The sequence below is a fragment of the Dermatophagoides farinae genome, unplaced genomic scaffold (assembly GCF_024713945.1).
Source record: "Dermatophagoides farinae isolate YC_2012a unplaced genomic scaffold, ASM2471394v1 contig6, whole genome shotgun sequence".
Taxonomy (NCBI): Eukaryota; Metazoa; Arthropoda; class Arachnida; order Sarcoptiformes; family Pyroglyphidae; genus Dermatophagoides; species Dermatophagoides farinae.
Genome location: NW_027461521.1, coordinates 75,825 through 91,780, shown reverse-complemented (window position 1 = coordinate 91,780; position 15,956 = coordinate 75,825). Strand labels below are relative to the sequence as shown.

The 15,956-nt window shown below is 33.9% G+C and overlaps 3 protein-coding genes across 3 annotated transcripts; 1 reads left to right on the top strand and 2 right to left on the bottom strand.

Moving 5' to 3' along the window:
- Positions 1-6,670: 6,670 nt before the first annotated feature.
- Positions 6,671-13,476, bottom strand: LOC142598072 (uncharacterized). The gene is made up of 2 exons (XM_075735037.1): positions 13,468-13,476; positions 6,671-8,038 (listed from the first exon to the last, which is right to left on the bottom strand). Exons 1-2 carry the CDS (start codon positions 13,474-13,476, stop codon positions 6,671-6,673), a joined length of 1,377 nt encoding a protein of 458 aa, XP_075591152.1.
- LOC142598075 (uncharacterized) lies at positions 10,838-11,911 on the top strand. Its single transcript, XM_075735039.1, has one exon. It carries the CDS (start codon positions 10,838-10,840, stop codon positions 11,909-11,911), a length of 1,074 nt encoding a protein of 357 aa, XP_075591154.1.
- LOC142598070 (putative protein disulfide-isomerase A4) lies at positions 12,107-13,487 on the bottom strand. Its single transcript, XM_075735035.1, has one exon. The coding sequence runs from the start codon at positions 13,385-13,387 to the stop codon at positions 12,107-12,109; it is 1,281 nt and encodes a 426-aa protein (XP_075591150.1). The 5' UTR covers positions 13,388-13,487.
- Between the last annotated feature and the right edge of the window lie 2,469 nt (positions 13,488-15,956).

Here is a 15,956-nt window from a genome sequence, read left to right as displayed (position 1 = left end):
TGATAGAAGAAAAGATGTTTAAAATTACTTCAGATAGATTACTTTCAGCAGCGAATTTTATTAGCGCAGGCGCCAGCTTCTTTATAACTCCTAATGAAAGAGCGGCATCACAAGCTTCAATATTGTTTTTGGTTGTACCCACAAGCTCAGTAACTAAAGGTTGTAATTTGAAAAAATATGCAGATTTAAAACCAGGAGTATCCGGTATATCCGCTAATATAACACTTAGTTTCGTTGTATAATCACTGTGCATAGTCGAACAATTCCTGGGTTAATACTTATTCTTTTTTACTTATTTCTTTATTTAATCGGCAAAGGATTTATAAGACACGTAAACTTATTCTACATGTAACAATAAATTTTATTAATATAACATAAGCGCGAAAATACGTGTAACAGTAAAACAAAAAAAATTTTTAATACACGATTCAGATCGGTACTACTTGAGTAAAATTATTAAGAATACGTCTTCAATTTACTCAACAATGAACTGATCATTAAATACAATTTTTTTGACGAGTTCAAAACATAATCGTGCTCTTTATTGTAAATATGAATTTCTATATCTTGAATCTGATTCAATTTATCGGTAAACGAATTTTTTGTTTGTTTAAAAGCTAGTTCGCAATCATTTTCATAGTTTATTAAATAATTAAATTTTTCATTCAATTTGCTAAGTTGATCTTTTTTTTGGTTTACCAAGTTTATAAAATTATTTTCATCATGTGTCAATTGTTCGAGCAGCTTCTCTTGTGTTTCGTATTCTCTAATTTTTTCATCCTTTAATTCCTTTAAAATTTTCAACTCGTATTCAGTATTGACAGTGCATAAAAGATTATTGAGTTTTTCTGTTTCTTCTTGCATAGAATTAATTTTGCTGGAAAGATCTTTTTCCTTTTCGAGCTTACTTTTATATTCAAGCAAAGAATTAATGTAGCTCTGCACATCTGTCTCATTTAAAGTGTTAAGCATTTGCATTAGTAGGTTGTGGCTTTTATTGACGTTTGAAAGTGTATCACAGAGTTTCGTGTTTTCAGCATCTAACGTTGTCAATTCATTCTTTTTTAGTTTGCACAATTCTTCTAAAGATTTAACTTCATTAACATTAACATTGATCGCTTTAGCTGCTTCGATTCGGGATTTTGTTTGCGTTAAAGATTCTTGATTTTTTTGAATAATTGATTGTAGTTTTTGTTTGTCGCTTACAATACGAAGATTTTCATAATCAAGTCTTTTACGTTCTTGTTCTTTTTCATGGTACAATTTAAAAAGTAAATCGAACTCACATTGTTTAGTGTTTATCATGATTTTAATTTCCGAAATTTTTTCTTGAATTTTAGAAAATTCCATGTTGGCCAAATAGTTTTTTTCGACCAATTCGTTGTATTCCGCAGTGATTTTAGCAACCTCGTCTAAAGTTTCTTTGTAACAAGTTTCGAAATCAATAACTAATTGATGGTACTGGAGAGCAGAGTGAAACAAATTAATGATGTCTCGACCAGCTTTATCGATTTCTTCGCCGTCGAATTCATGATCAAATCCATGTACATAGATGAAATCTATTAATGGAAATGACAGGCCTAAAATATTGAGCCAACTTTTAAAAAGACAAATCACCCTTAATATCGGAATCGCATAAATGTAACCAGTTTTTTCATTTACCTTGTTTCTAGATTCTGTATTTAAAATAGATGTGTAGTCGTAATCTAATTCATCTCGCATTCGTATCGAACATGTGCAGACAAACTCTGCACATAAGTTAATTAAAGTATTCTTATCAATTTTTTTATCTGCTGTAAATAAGGATTTCAAATATTCTTTAACAGCTACATTTTCTTCAGTTAAAACTTGCAAAAGTCCACCACATGATTGATTTGTCATTGTTGACAAACATGAACACTTTTATTATAATCAGACGTGTATTTCGACTTAACAGCACGCGATTTTTTCAAGTTTTTACACGAAAAAATTTAGACTATAGAAAAATAGAGAATTTAGTATAATAATATTATTATTTTCACTGCATATTAGGCATTATTTTATTTCAAGAAGGAACATCTTGTGATTTGCATGCAAAACCCAAACGATATGTAATAAGCAAGATATATTAGGCCGAAAAACTAAATCATTGATGTAAATCTGGTTTTTTTATATTTTCACACAGCGGATAATAATGATCTAAGATGTTGTCATATTCTAACAAAATATTATTTGGAGAAAAAATACTTCCAACAGTTGGAATATCATTTAAACCAAGTAATAAACCCGAACGATACAAAGTCATTGAGTTTGCCTGGGGAAAACATCAAGTTGAAGAGCTAAGTAGTTCTGATTTAATTAAACGCATCAGAGCGCATTCTAATGGCAAAATAGGGGGTGACATTTCTTATAATGACATAAAGCAAAGTTTTTGCAATGCATTATCTCAAGTTCCAACTATTGAAATAAGAAAAGACACCATTTTAATATCGATTCATCCTGTAACTGCAATTATTTTATACGATCGATTATTGCTAAAGATTACTTCTGAACTCAACTTGAACGAGATCTCTAAAAAATTGGATATTATAACGCAAGAAGCAGTTACACAGATAGAAGAAGTTAAGCGTTATTACGAAAGAGAAAATGAAAGGTTACACAATGAGCGCAACAGCAACCTTGAGAACAGCTATAACAGCGAAAAACAAAGAAAAAATAAACTCATTGAAATTGAATACAACCTAATTTTCAAACCTTACTCTTTGGAAACGGCGAACGAGTTCAATTTGCCTATGTGCGTGGTTATGCCACTTGAGATGCAGTTTTTAGAGTTTCTTATGGGCATCATTTTTCAATATTATAATAACAAAATTCAAGAGTGGAACGCAAAAGTTTCGAGAATTTCTGATGTAGTTCGAAAAAGTTATCTGAAAGCAGCTCACATATTAGAAATTTATGATTACAAAGAACCGATACAATACTTGAAAGTTAATATTGATAACTTAAATAAAGCGATAGACGAGTTAATCGATTCGGACGAGCGAATTTTTACTTTACAACTAACCAAACTTTATTTCATGCCAGAGCATTGCACAGCTATCTACAATAGTTCAGTTAACATTAACAACGAAGAATTTTCAAACCTTGAAATTAATCCAAACCTCGAAGTTCTACTGGAACACATCAATCAAGAAGCCGAAACAGTAGCCGTAAAAGTTTTGAACCTAAACAACAATTTGCTAAATCTTGAATCTTTAATTCATTATAAAATTAGTGTTTCGAGAAACTCCATACAAATTTGGGAAGTCGCGTGTACTATGATGTCAGTCGGCGTAGCGGTCAGTACATCGATTACTGGCGCCTTTGGAATGAATTTCCGACTACCTTTTGAATCTTCTTACTACGCTTTTTATATTATTTCGATTTTTGCGCTCTTTATTATACTGATCAGCGTTGGAGTATCCAAATGGTTCAAACAAAAGTATGGATTGTGATCTAAAATACGCTTTTTTAACAAAAAAGTTTGTCCATTCTTTTAATATATTCAATGCTGCGGCCGACATCAAAAAATAATTTGTAAGTCGCTTCAACATCTGACACTGTTATAGCTTCATGGTTTTTTCTATAAGCATAAATTTTGCATAAAGCGATTAAGTTTATTGTATAACGCAAACTAGACTTAGTAGCTATTTGCACTAGAAGCTCGGCGGCGTCTGTGTCTATTGATACTTGTTCGTGCGATATGCGCAGCTGTAAAATTTTCCTACATTCATCTATAGTGTATTGTTTTGTATTAATGATCCATGCTCTGTCCAATAAATCGGTGGAAATACCATGTGGCGATATTTGGTTGGTTCCGCGAACGTTTGCCAGTCCTTTATTAGTTGATAAAATAACTAGTGGCAATCCCTGTACTTCTAAAGCCTTATTCAGAAATGAAAAACATTCAATGTCTAGCAAGTAAGACTCGTCAATAAATAAAACTCCTGGAACAAGTTTGGCTTTTTCTTCAAGAATCCATTCACTTATTTTTTCGTCAACTTTTTGCCGAATTTCATACGGTATTTCACCCGTGTCTCCTGCAAACAACGCAGTAAACCCTTCTGTACGACTGTTTATCACGTCAATATCGTGCAAAGAAGCGTGGTAATTTACTTCTTTTGATTGTTGTAATTCGCCCGATGGTGTTTCCATCAAAACATCGTCGTTTAACACGGCATCATATTTAATTGATCGGTTGTAAGCTCTGCCCAACTTTGTAACGCGTCCAATTTTTTTGTCTAAAGAAATGATGTCGCCAGACGTAATGTTTTTTTTTTCAAATGCAAGGATTAGCTTAGGTCCGATTTTGTAGAGTCCTTCCATATCAGTGGTTTTAAGCGTCAAACTGGCTTTTCTTGTACCGTTTTTAGTAGTTTCAATTATTATTTCTACGACTTCTCCCACGACAACTTCAACCTGGTCTTTTATATATACGGCAACAGATTGGCGCAATGCTTGCGTCAACACCTCGCATTTACTCAAATTCATGCTGTAAACTTCAGAACCAATCAAATGTGTGAATGGGATATCATTCCCTAGCGCTTGAGACATGGCATACGCAATGGCTGTTTTACCGGTTCCAGACTTTCCAGCAAGAATCATAATTCGGCCAGAAAGAGATTTTTCTTTGATTAATGATAATGCTATATAAGCTGCCTTTCGAGCTTCAATTTGGCCAACAAAACCATCAGATTCAAAAAGTACCGGATTTGCAGACACATCTTGGAGATTGTATTCCAAACCCAAACCCTGAATATGACTATGTAAGCTCAGCTTAGTTTGTCTTGTATTTAACTTATTCAAATCATTTAATAACAGAGCCATGGTGGGGTAATATTATCACTTGGCCTATGACAGTTTTTTAGCTTTACAAAGAAAATTATACTATTTTTTATTCAAAATTTTTGCTTACTCAAGTCGACAATCCGGCTAATCGGTAGAAATATTTTATACAATTAAATACCTGATAAAAAGATTTACATAGATTTGTTTTATAATATATTTTTTGTAGCTCATATGGGCAAGAAACTATCACCACGAAATTTACTTATCGTGTATTCTCGTAAAAATCTAATCACTCTCAAACCACCGGGAATGTAACTAATAAGAATCATTACTAAACTTGCAATTTGCAATCCTGCAAAAACCAACGTTAAAATATATGATTTCTTCAGGAACGTTGAAAAAATAACTCCATACACAGAAACTAAATAAGCAATAGATAAAGTTAAACGCGGCTTTTCAATCATCGCGTTTAAAAATGCTCTGGGGCCTTGAACTGTTCCTAATCCAATCATCCAGAAAATGCCGCCAAAAGTAAACAATACTGTAAATTTTTCCGGAGAAATGACGAGAATCGGCAAAAACAGAAAAGCTAAAATCATAAACACAGTTCCTATCAATAAAAATGAGCCAAACATCAACAATGTCGAATAACTCAAATTAAGCAAAGAAAAAGAACTTCTCGACTGATTGTCTCCAAACACAGCTCGTCTGGCGTTAGAATAGGAAGAAGAAACGACATTAGACATGTTTTCAAAAACTGACTTTGAATTCATACTAGAAAAATTTGCATTGTCTAAAAGTGATCAGTGACGAAAAAATCATATTGACTTACCATTTGAAGATATTCCCGGATAAGAGTAGGGATCAGAACTTTTTCCTGCCATAAGTAACTATAATTTTATAGTGTTATTATAATTCTTTAAATTACGGCAAGCTATTAATTTTTGTCAAAAATATTATTTACTGTTGAAAAAAATTAATTTATAAATCATGATAAATTAATAAAACAAAAATAAGGTAAATTACGTCGATGTTTATATTTTTCTTTACAATGTGATCGGTGTGAGATAAATAAATGGGTGAATATTTATATAGCAAATATGCAAAATGAAAAATAATGAAGCAGATTATATAATATTTCAAACCGGATCTGCCAGCAACGTCAAGTTGAACACTACGAGCAATGAGCACAATAACATGAGTTCGCAAATCGAATTTATGAAATGTATGGAACAAATCAAAAATCTTAAAGAAGAAAAGAAAAGGTTGCGCCACGAATTTAATAAATACAAACAGCTGTTGAGTGTGCATCAAAATTTAGAAGCTGAAATTTGTCAAAAACAAACTTTGTTAAAATCGTTAACATATATCGTATCCGAACGATTACGGCAAGCTAACGTCATAGGGGAAGCTTGGGGTTGGAGCGAACTGAACCCCAAATTTTTGGATTCTTTGGTTTATCACCATTCCGTCGAAGAAACGTCGGTTTTTTCTCGATTAAAAGTCACAGCCGTGCTCGATTATAAAATAAATTATTTTCGCACCAAATTATACGAAATGCAAAACCGTATTAGTTTGACAAACGAATACTTTGAATTAAACTTCCAAATAGACAAGTACATAAAGTATCTGTTTGAATTTGAAGGACAGTTAGCTGAACTGGCCAACAGTCCATCAAATAAAATAAGCGACGTTATTTTAAAAAAATACAACCTAAACCAATTTATTGATGTTTGCAATGAAATAGCTATGTTACAAGTGATTATTGAATTAGAAATGGACAAAAACAGCTACGAAGTAATAAACAACGGGCTGACGTTAGTAAAGACTTTCAACCAGCCAGAGATAATTAAAAATGATTAGTTTAAATTTTCACTTTTCGGCCTCGAGTTATTTCACCCCAACCGATAAGTCTCCAATTTTTGTCGATTCTTCTGGAAAGTGCCACTTTGTAGTTTATTCTGCTGCAGACGGGTTTTGCTAAAAATAGTTTGCACACGTCCGATTTTACACTGCTCACACGGGCTCCTACACTGGTACTGCCAATATTGACCATGAGGTATTCGCTTTTTTCTATGGGTTTAACGCGGTTTTGCTTTTTCGAACCGTCTTCTAAGTTAGACTTTTTTATTCGAGCACCGATCAGATGTCGAAGTAAATAATAGTTAACTTCGATGGCTTCGTAAATGTCTGGCATTTTTCCTGGATGACCCATAACTTGGCCGACAAACCCATCTCCTTTTGTCAGCGAAGGGTCAACGTTGGTTCCAATACCAATCAAACCCCCTGGAACCGCAAACTGTAAACTGTTGTTGTCTACATAGAGAGAAGTGATTATGCTCTCAATCGGCTTTACCTTGAACGAATCATCCGGGTTTTTAGTAATTATGCCCGGTCTGAATTCGACTTTGTCACCAATTTTAAACACACCTTTCAATATACTGCCTCCGGCGACACCTCCAACTAAAGTGCTAATTTTTTCTCCAGGTTTGTTTACATCGAAAGATCTAATGATAATCATTTCTGGGTCAGCAGAATAGTCTCTTGGAGGAACAGGAATCTGTTCGCAAAGATACTGAATAACCACATCGATATTGTACTTCATGATTGCACTTATGGGTACGATCGGGCTTTTAGCGGCAATTGTTCCTTGAATAAATGACTTTATTTGTTCGTAATGTTGGATGCAACGTTCTTCTTTCACTAATTCAACTTTGTTTTGTATCACAATTAAATGTTTAAGATTCATAATTTCTACCGCAGCCAAATGTTCGCTTGTTTGCGGTTGGGGGCACGATTCGTTTCCTGCAATCAGCAAAAGAGCAGCGTCCATGACTGCAGCTCCGTTCAACATCGTTGCCATCAATATATCGTGCCCAGGACAGTCAATAAACGAAACGTGTCGAACCAGTCGCGCTATACCATTACAGTTCTCGGCTGAACAGGGAATTTCGTAAGGAGCGTCTGACCCACAGCTAGAATAGCATTCCGGAGGTTTGCAATTCTCGTTTGTGCATTTGTAAAGTTTGGCATTCGCGTATCCGAGCTTAATTGTAATGTTACGTTCTTTTTCGTTTTTGAACCTAATCGTTTGAACCCCTGATAAAGCTCTTACGACTGTGGATTTTCCATGAGCTACATGCCCGATAGTTCCAATATTTATCGTGGCTTGATGACAAATAATTTCAGGTGAACTAGGATTTAGTTTTTCCACCTCTAAATGCGCAATATCCTAGCAGTTGATTGATAAACTAGTGAAAACCTACATTTATCTGATTTGACATTAATGTAACTAACTAAAGTAACAAGTACTCAAGATTTTTCTCAAAATAATATTTTGATAATTTTTATTTTTCAGACTTGCTACAATAAATTAAATTTTTTCTTTATTTCGTATAAAAGAAAAATAATATATTCTATAGCGCTTTTAGGACGATTTCGTCGTAAATTTTAGTTGCGGAATTTTTTGTAAAATCCACTAGTTCGTCTATAGCTTCATCATCTTTGACGTCTCCTATTTGCTTGTAGTAATATATTTCTCTAGTGTTTTTATCTATAACGAGAGATAACAGAGTGTATTGTTTTCCGCTATTTCGCAGATCTTCAACATAATCTTCGAAAGGCAACTCAATCAACGAGATTCCATCGTTTTCATTTACGACTAACGCACAACGCGCAGCAGTGAATGTAACGTTTGTGAAAATATTCTTTGTCAAAAACATAACGTTAATAGCTGACAAGCAAGCGATCATCAGGTCGTCGTAGTTAGTGAACTTCAAGACGTCGATTATAACTAAATACAAAACAGACTCGTACTTGTCTTCATCGATCATTGAAACAATGAAATTGCACATCGTGCTGCAGAAAATCGACAGGTCTTGTATTTTATTAGAGTCTACGTCGAATCTGTAATACAAGGAGTTAACAGTCTTGCTTTGCAATTCATCGTACGTAACAATATTATTAAAAGTATTGGTTGGAGTTTGAAACTGAATTGTTTTTTCGCTGTCCGAAATTTTATTCAACGTTTGGAGCTCGAGTGATTGCTTCATTATGACGCCTACGGTAAATTTCGACGAAAAATACAGCTGGGACTCTAAATATTCATCTTCATTACTGACGTTATTATTTTGTAGCGACTTATAGTACGATATTAACGAACTTTGGTTAATAGAATACACTGGAAAAGTGAAAGGTCCTTGAAGTACGCAAGACACCAAACATTTGTTTAGGTTAATTAGCGCTTGATTTTTGTTTGTAATAGAAACATTATTTGCCGGTTTGGATATATTTTTCTGATCGAGATAAATTGGCAGACAGCCATTTTTATATTCTATTTCGTGGGCAAATGTACACACATTGTTTTGTAGCCTATCCAACATAAAAATTTTTATCTTAAAAGATAAATTTCTTTGCGTTAGAATATTAATTACCGACGATTTGCGATTGAGCTAATCAAGTGCGAAATAATCATATAAAATTACATTCATTTGTAAAATAATACAGTTGATTTGTGTAGATTGTTGCATGCTGCTTTACATATTTATTATGTTTGTTGCAGATTAAAAATAAATTTCTTTAGGTTAGCTTATGAAAAATCATCAAATCACCAGAAATAATGCAAATTTAAAAGCGTAGGCTATAATGAAATTTTTAGAATAATGTAAGTACCTTTCAAGCAGCCCATAATTATAGATTTTAAAAATCCTCTATACAAGTGATTACTATGGAAAATCAATCAAAAACACAACCAGACGCTAAAAATGCAACTTCTATTCACTCGAAGTTTGAAAGTGAGTCTGTATTTCCTCTTTTAAAAGATTATAAGAACGTAGATAAAATAAACAACTTTGAAGATATCAATCTTGACAAAAATCCGACGCATCAAATTGAAAAAGGAGTCAATTCCGACATTTCAACACCACGAATTGATAAAAAGAACATTAAACTACACAAATGTGAATTCGGTTCGAATGCACATTTATGTGACGGGCTTTTTACACCCGTCGTGGGCTGTGAAATCAATCCCACAATCATTCTCAAAATAAAAGATCAATTTATAGATCTGCATTCAATAGATCCTGACGGTGACATCAGATTGCATTTTTCTTGGTGTCGTGGTCCGGCGCGGGCCGTTTGCTATTTCCACTTGAACCGCATCGCTATTATGGAATGTACAGTAACCTTGCGCTGCTACTGCTCTGTAGAATGTTTTCAACGTGGTTACATCCAGGTGAAAAAGTTTTACTTGACCAATGGAAAAGTCAAAATTCCACAGCAAAGCGACGACTACAGTTACGGTGTACCTGTTCGAATAGTAGACCCGTATACTTTAGACGATTTCAGAGAAATAGATTATAAGCATTATTCTCTGTTGAGTTACTCAGGTTTAATTTCCGGAAGCAACATAATTTGTTGCGAGCCAATAGCTTACACGAAACAGTATATTCCCACAGAAAACGACACAGGACACGAACTTTTTTTGAGAGTCGCTGTGGAACACATTTCGCGTCCACTAATTGCGTATATAAAAACGCAACATTCGCAAAAGTACTTGCACGATTACCCATCCACCTCCAACAACGCCAACGAAATTATGTGGTGGACCGAGTTTGACAAACAATTGACCTCGGGCAAAGATTTCAGTGACTACTACACAAACATCAAAACTAACTGTGTAGTCCCCTTGCCGCCGTATGTTGAACAAAGACCTTTCGTGCCTGTGGTTTTAGGCTCTAACACTATCAAACGTTTAAGATATATTTTACCCAACACTTTTCTCGCTGAGACTTTAGGCATTGGACTTGATTTTCGGCGTTTTCGTAAAATGAAGACAAGCGGCAAATACACGTCTTCTATAGAAGAACACCATTCACTACAAGCAATGGAGTCACATTTTCAGAAAATAAAAAGAGAACGCATCAACTTTTTGACTGAAACATTTTTTTTCTCTTGGAAACCTCAAGAAGTAAAACACAAAAAAGAACTTCGTTCGATTCGAAACAATTCAAGCGGTGAGTCTTTTACTGTCATGACATGGAATGTTTTGGCCGAAATATACGCGACGGTCAAAGCATTCCCGCATGCAAAGCCCAACATATTGAACTGGAATTTTAGACGGGAGAGAATTCTTGCTGAAATCATCTCATATAACCCAGACATTATTTGTTTACAAGAAATTCAAGGAGATCATTTCGAAGAGTTTTTTGCTCCAGCATTGCTGCAACGAGGGTACGAAGGTCTGTACAAACAAAAGACTACTAAACTATTTTGTGGAGGTGGAAAGTACAAACCCGGGAAGTTTGTTTGCGACGGATGTGCAACGTTCTTTAAAACCCCTATGTTCACATTACTAGATCATTTCGGAATTGAATTCGCTAGAGTTCTCCCAACAAATTTCAAAAATAAAATGACAGATAAGCGAATTAGCAAAGATAACGTAGCTTTGGTTCTATGTCTCGAATATAACGGAACGTATAACATGCAAACTAACAGTACAAACTCTGTCTTAGTCGTAGCCAACACTCATATTATTGCAAATCCAGATGCCCCAGACATTAAAATTTGGCAAGCTAACGCACTCACAAGTGTTTTAACGCAATATCTTATACAAGCCGGGAAGTACATTTGTGGTAAAGCCGCAAGTATTACGCAACCAGCTTTAATCATTTGCGGAGATTTCAATAGTACGCCCGAGAGTGCGGTTTATGAATTAATTGTAACTGGACAATGCCGTCAAAACCATCCTGATTTTACAAACTCTCAATCATACACGTGGCTTGAAGATGTCAAATTAGGTCACGGCTTGAAACTTATTAGTTCTTACAGTTTAGCAAATGCAATTCGTATCTGTGCGCCGGCTAATTACCCAAGTAGCGAATACGAACCAGAATTTACAAATTACACCCAAATGTACATAGCCTGTTTAGATTATATTTTTTTCGATCAAACAATGTTGCAAGTAACAGCCACGTTAGAATTAGTTTCTGAGCTCGAATTGTTGGAAGAAGCTCATAATTTGCAAGCCAGTGATTGGGCACTTCCGTCCGCGCAAAGACCAAGTGATCATTTACCACTGCTGACGCGCTTTGAATGGAAACATTAGCACGCTGATATATTCAGTATAGATTACAGTTAATTAAAATGTTATATTAGATAAATGGTGTATATATATATACACAATGAAATAGCATAGGTTTTCTGTGTATTTCAAATCCAAAACAAAAAGTTATAAAGTATAAAACATAGCAAAAAATATTACTTCAAATAAGTAATAATATGCATATTATAAAATAATAGCTTATAATTCATCTTGTTTGGTATCAGTTTTGACGTGAACTTTCTTGATATAGTTGTGCAATGCTTCCTTTGTTCTAGCGTCATGGTAAACTATAGGAGTCTTAGTTCCAGCTTTTAAGAAAAAGACAGCGGGAAATCCGTCGTATTTAAACTCATCTGAATCGATTTCGTTGTCATTAGCATCAATCGAAGCGACCATGAGAGATTTGTCATTGCAAACTTCTTTAGCGAAATCTTTAAAAATGGGGAAGAACTGGGTACAGTGGTGGCACCAAGGGACGTGAACCAGTAATAAGACATCCTTTTGTTTTTGGAAAACAAGTTTACGGAAGTTAGAACCGACAATTGTTCTCAAACATCCTTTATCCTTTTCACTTTCAGGAGCACTCTTGATGTGACGTTTGGCTTCTCCCTTAACAACATTCTCAATATGGGAAGTGATGTTATGCTCAGTAGCGTCGACAACCTTGAAATCGGCAATATAATTTTTATCATTGAACGTGACAACGAATGCTGGTGGGTTGCTGATGCTCAATAGACTTTGTGCGTGGTGAGGGAAAAGTTCAGTATCAAGCCATACAAAATTAAACTTGTTTCTGAATTTTTTTGAAACTGCTTGAACAGCTTTTCGGACAGCTTCATAGTCTTTGTTAGCTCCGGCAAACCAAACCCAGTTTGAACTGTTCTTGGCATACTCTGGATAATTTTCTCCATTTATCGGCCCAAATAATGGAAGAGTTTCTCTATCGATAAGAGCCGCGAGAGTGTCTACTTTTAAGTCAGTCAACATTTCGACCTCAGAGTTAGCTCGAACAATGTATAAAGCTTTTTTCTCGGATGGGTCTACTACTTGGTAGTATATCCCTTTAGCTCGGTTATTTTCTCCATAATTAACAAATTCTGCTACTAATGGATCTTTTTCATCATGAACAACCAAAATGTATTTTACAATTTTAGCCTCTTCTGCTTTTGCTTGTGATAAACTTGGAGCTATTTTTGGGATGGGGGAAAGAAATGAGGTTACCCATTCAGTTATAGCTTCAGCTGTTCTTCCACTGTCGTAAGCAGTTTTTTTACCCTTGCGTATCATGTAAACTGTTGGGAATCCTTTAATTTCGTGCTTATTTGCTAATTCGTTTTCAATAGTGGCGTCAACTTCAGCAAAACGAACGTTCTCGTCACGTAAATTCTTTGCAGCTTTAGCGTATTCTGGTTCTAGATGTTTACAATGTCTACACCAAGGCGCCATAAACATTACCATGACGTTGTCATTTGATTTCATAAAATCATCGAAGTTAGCCGAGGTTAACTTTTCTACAGAGCCGTTACCGATGGCACTGTTAATCTTGACTTCTTGCGCACTTTTTTCATGGACATTGTCTAAGCAGATGACATTACCATCCGCTTCAACTTTATTGTTTATGCATTCATAATTAAGTTGACCATTTTCCCGGTTGCGCTGATCTACGACGGCATCCCCAGCAACGAAAGCTGTTGGAATTGAACTTAGTAGATACAAATAAGGAATATAACGTAGTAACGCAACTTTCATAATGGTAAAAATATAGATCGATAAAGAAATTGAATTTTATATTTATATTATTATAATATTTTTGTTTTAAGTATTTATAAATTTAATTTTTAATTAATATTTTGTATTGTATTATTTGTTGTTACTGTATTAACAAATGACGATATAATGTTAATGACAATTTTGCTGATCTCTTTGATTACTTCAGATAGTAAACCGTTTACATCTTGTTTTTTTTCTGAAATCTGCGCTTGAACTATTTCTCTGTTTATCAGTCCAAATTTTTCCGATTTATTTTTAGCACTTGGATCAATAATCACTTCAATTTCCGGTACAGAATTTGAATGTCTGAAAATGTAATCTCTTTTTGAAACGCTAGACGATCCAATGATTTGGGCAGGAGTTATAGTGTCGTCAAATCCATATTCGTTCAAAAATTCTCGCGGAATAATAATATTTTCCAAAACCATAGTATTATGTCGCGATGAAACTAATGAATTAAACAACAATAAGGAACAATGAACATATATTTTTAAGACAAAAAATTGCATAACTTTTTCAGCACAGGGATAATATTTACACACCCCACAAATTATACGTTTTATTTAATTAATCAGTTAAATATAACGACCAATAAATTACATAATATTGTGATATAAATATATGTTTGTGGATGCAAACCCAAACAATAAAGAACTAATTAAAACTAATCATCAGATAAATAAATTTAATATAATTCTCAACGGACATACTTTAGAAAAATATTCAAGTGAACACTCTGAACTCGCTTTACTATCTAGATATTTTGCGGAGCTGTTGCAAAGCCAAAACCTTGATGATGCAATCGAAAACTTAAAACTAGCCAAGCAAGCACTATTAAGCAAGAATCTAGCAAAATCCGTCAGTTATTCAATTCAATACTTGAGGCCAAGTCTGTCGTCGAAATTTTTTAAACGTAAAAATTCTACGCTTACTTCACCGACATTGCGAATCAATATAACACCAAAAAAAACTATTTTCAGCTGGCAAGGCCAAATTAATGCAGAAAAAAATTTTGATTTTTCAGCGCTATATAGCACTCATTGTTTCAAAGGATGCTCTTGGATTCACAAATCTCAATTTTCAATAAACAATTTATTCTCACAAACATTTACAATTACTTGTAGCCGCTATTTGGATTTTTTACGCGATATTCGAAAAGACTACTCTCTCACGGTAAATATGCCTTTGAAAGAGAAAAACACGAGTTTTTCAGCAGTGTCGAACCATTTATGTATAAACTATCATAATTTGCAAGTGAAACTTGGAAAAATGAAGTTTCCAATTGATAAACAGTCCAGTCCTAAACAATATTTTTTCAGCACGTTTTATCAAAAAGATTTTTCTACTGTAAATAATATTTTGCTTAAAAACTCCAAGTACCAGATTTTTCAAAGAATAGGCATCGATCAAAACATCAGTTTTTTAATAGGATCTATTTTTAAAAAAAAAGTTTCAATTAACGGTAAATATGTCGAGTCCTTATTCAACATTTCAGCTGGGTTGTCTACTTTTTCCAGACGTTTATCGGTCCCGGATGAACCGTATTTGAAGCCGTTCAGAAACACCAAGCTAAGAGGATTTTCTAACAGCATCGACAGCAATAACGATAATCTTTTTCTTTTTTCAACAAACCCGCAGAATAATTTAAAAGATTTTCTCAACGTAAGCACAACCGTCACACTTAAACTGAAAAATAGTGAAAATCAGAGTCTTAAATTAGCTACTAATAAACTGTTAGACTCTATCAGGCCAATTGTTTTTTTTGATTTTTCATCTCACTTTTTAGATAGATTAGTTAACTTTTCCTATGGGACTGGATTGCAAATCCAAACATTTCAGAATCAAAATTTTGAAGTAGGTCTAGCGTATCAGAAAATTAACAAACTGCAACTAATAAAACCAGCTTTTTATTGCCAATTTAATAAATAAATGTTTTATTTAATCTATAATTTATTTTGATTGGTTGATTCATCCATCATTAATTTTATGTGGAATAGTAAGTATTAATACTAATCCAAACGCGTTAGTTCTGTTTTGGCTAGTCCAGATTGTATTGTTGACAATTATTTATTTAACCAAAAACAATGTCAGAATGGCTTGGTAAGATCAGATTATGCGAAATATTTATTCAGGCTAATATTGGAAATTTTACTTTCTATATTTAGTTTAATATTCCTTATTTTTAATGATTTACAAAAACAAGAAATCGATCCTTTTTTTTCGTATGTTAACGGGATAATCCTCAAAATAATTTACTTTTAGAAATTGGCAGCGTAAA

What these genes read in the sequence shown, in the direction of transcription:
- LOC142598070 (XM_075735035.1), bottom strand. Translation starts at nt 13,387, where the DNA reads ATGAAATCAAATGACAACGTCATGGTAATGTTTATGGCGCCTTGGTGT.
- LOC142598075 (XM_075735039.1), top strand. Translation starts at nt 10,838, where the DNA reads ATGACATGGAATGTTTTGGCCGAAATATACGCGACGGTCAAAGCATTC.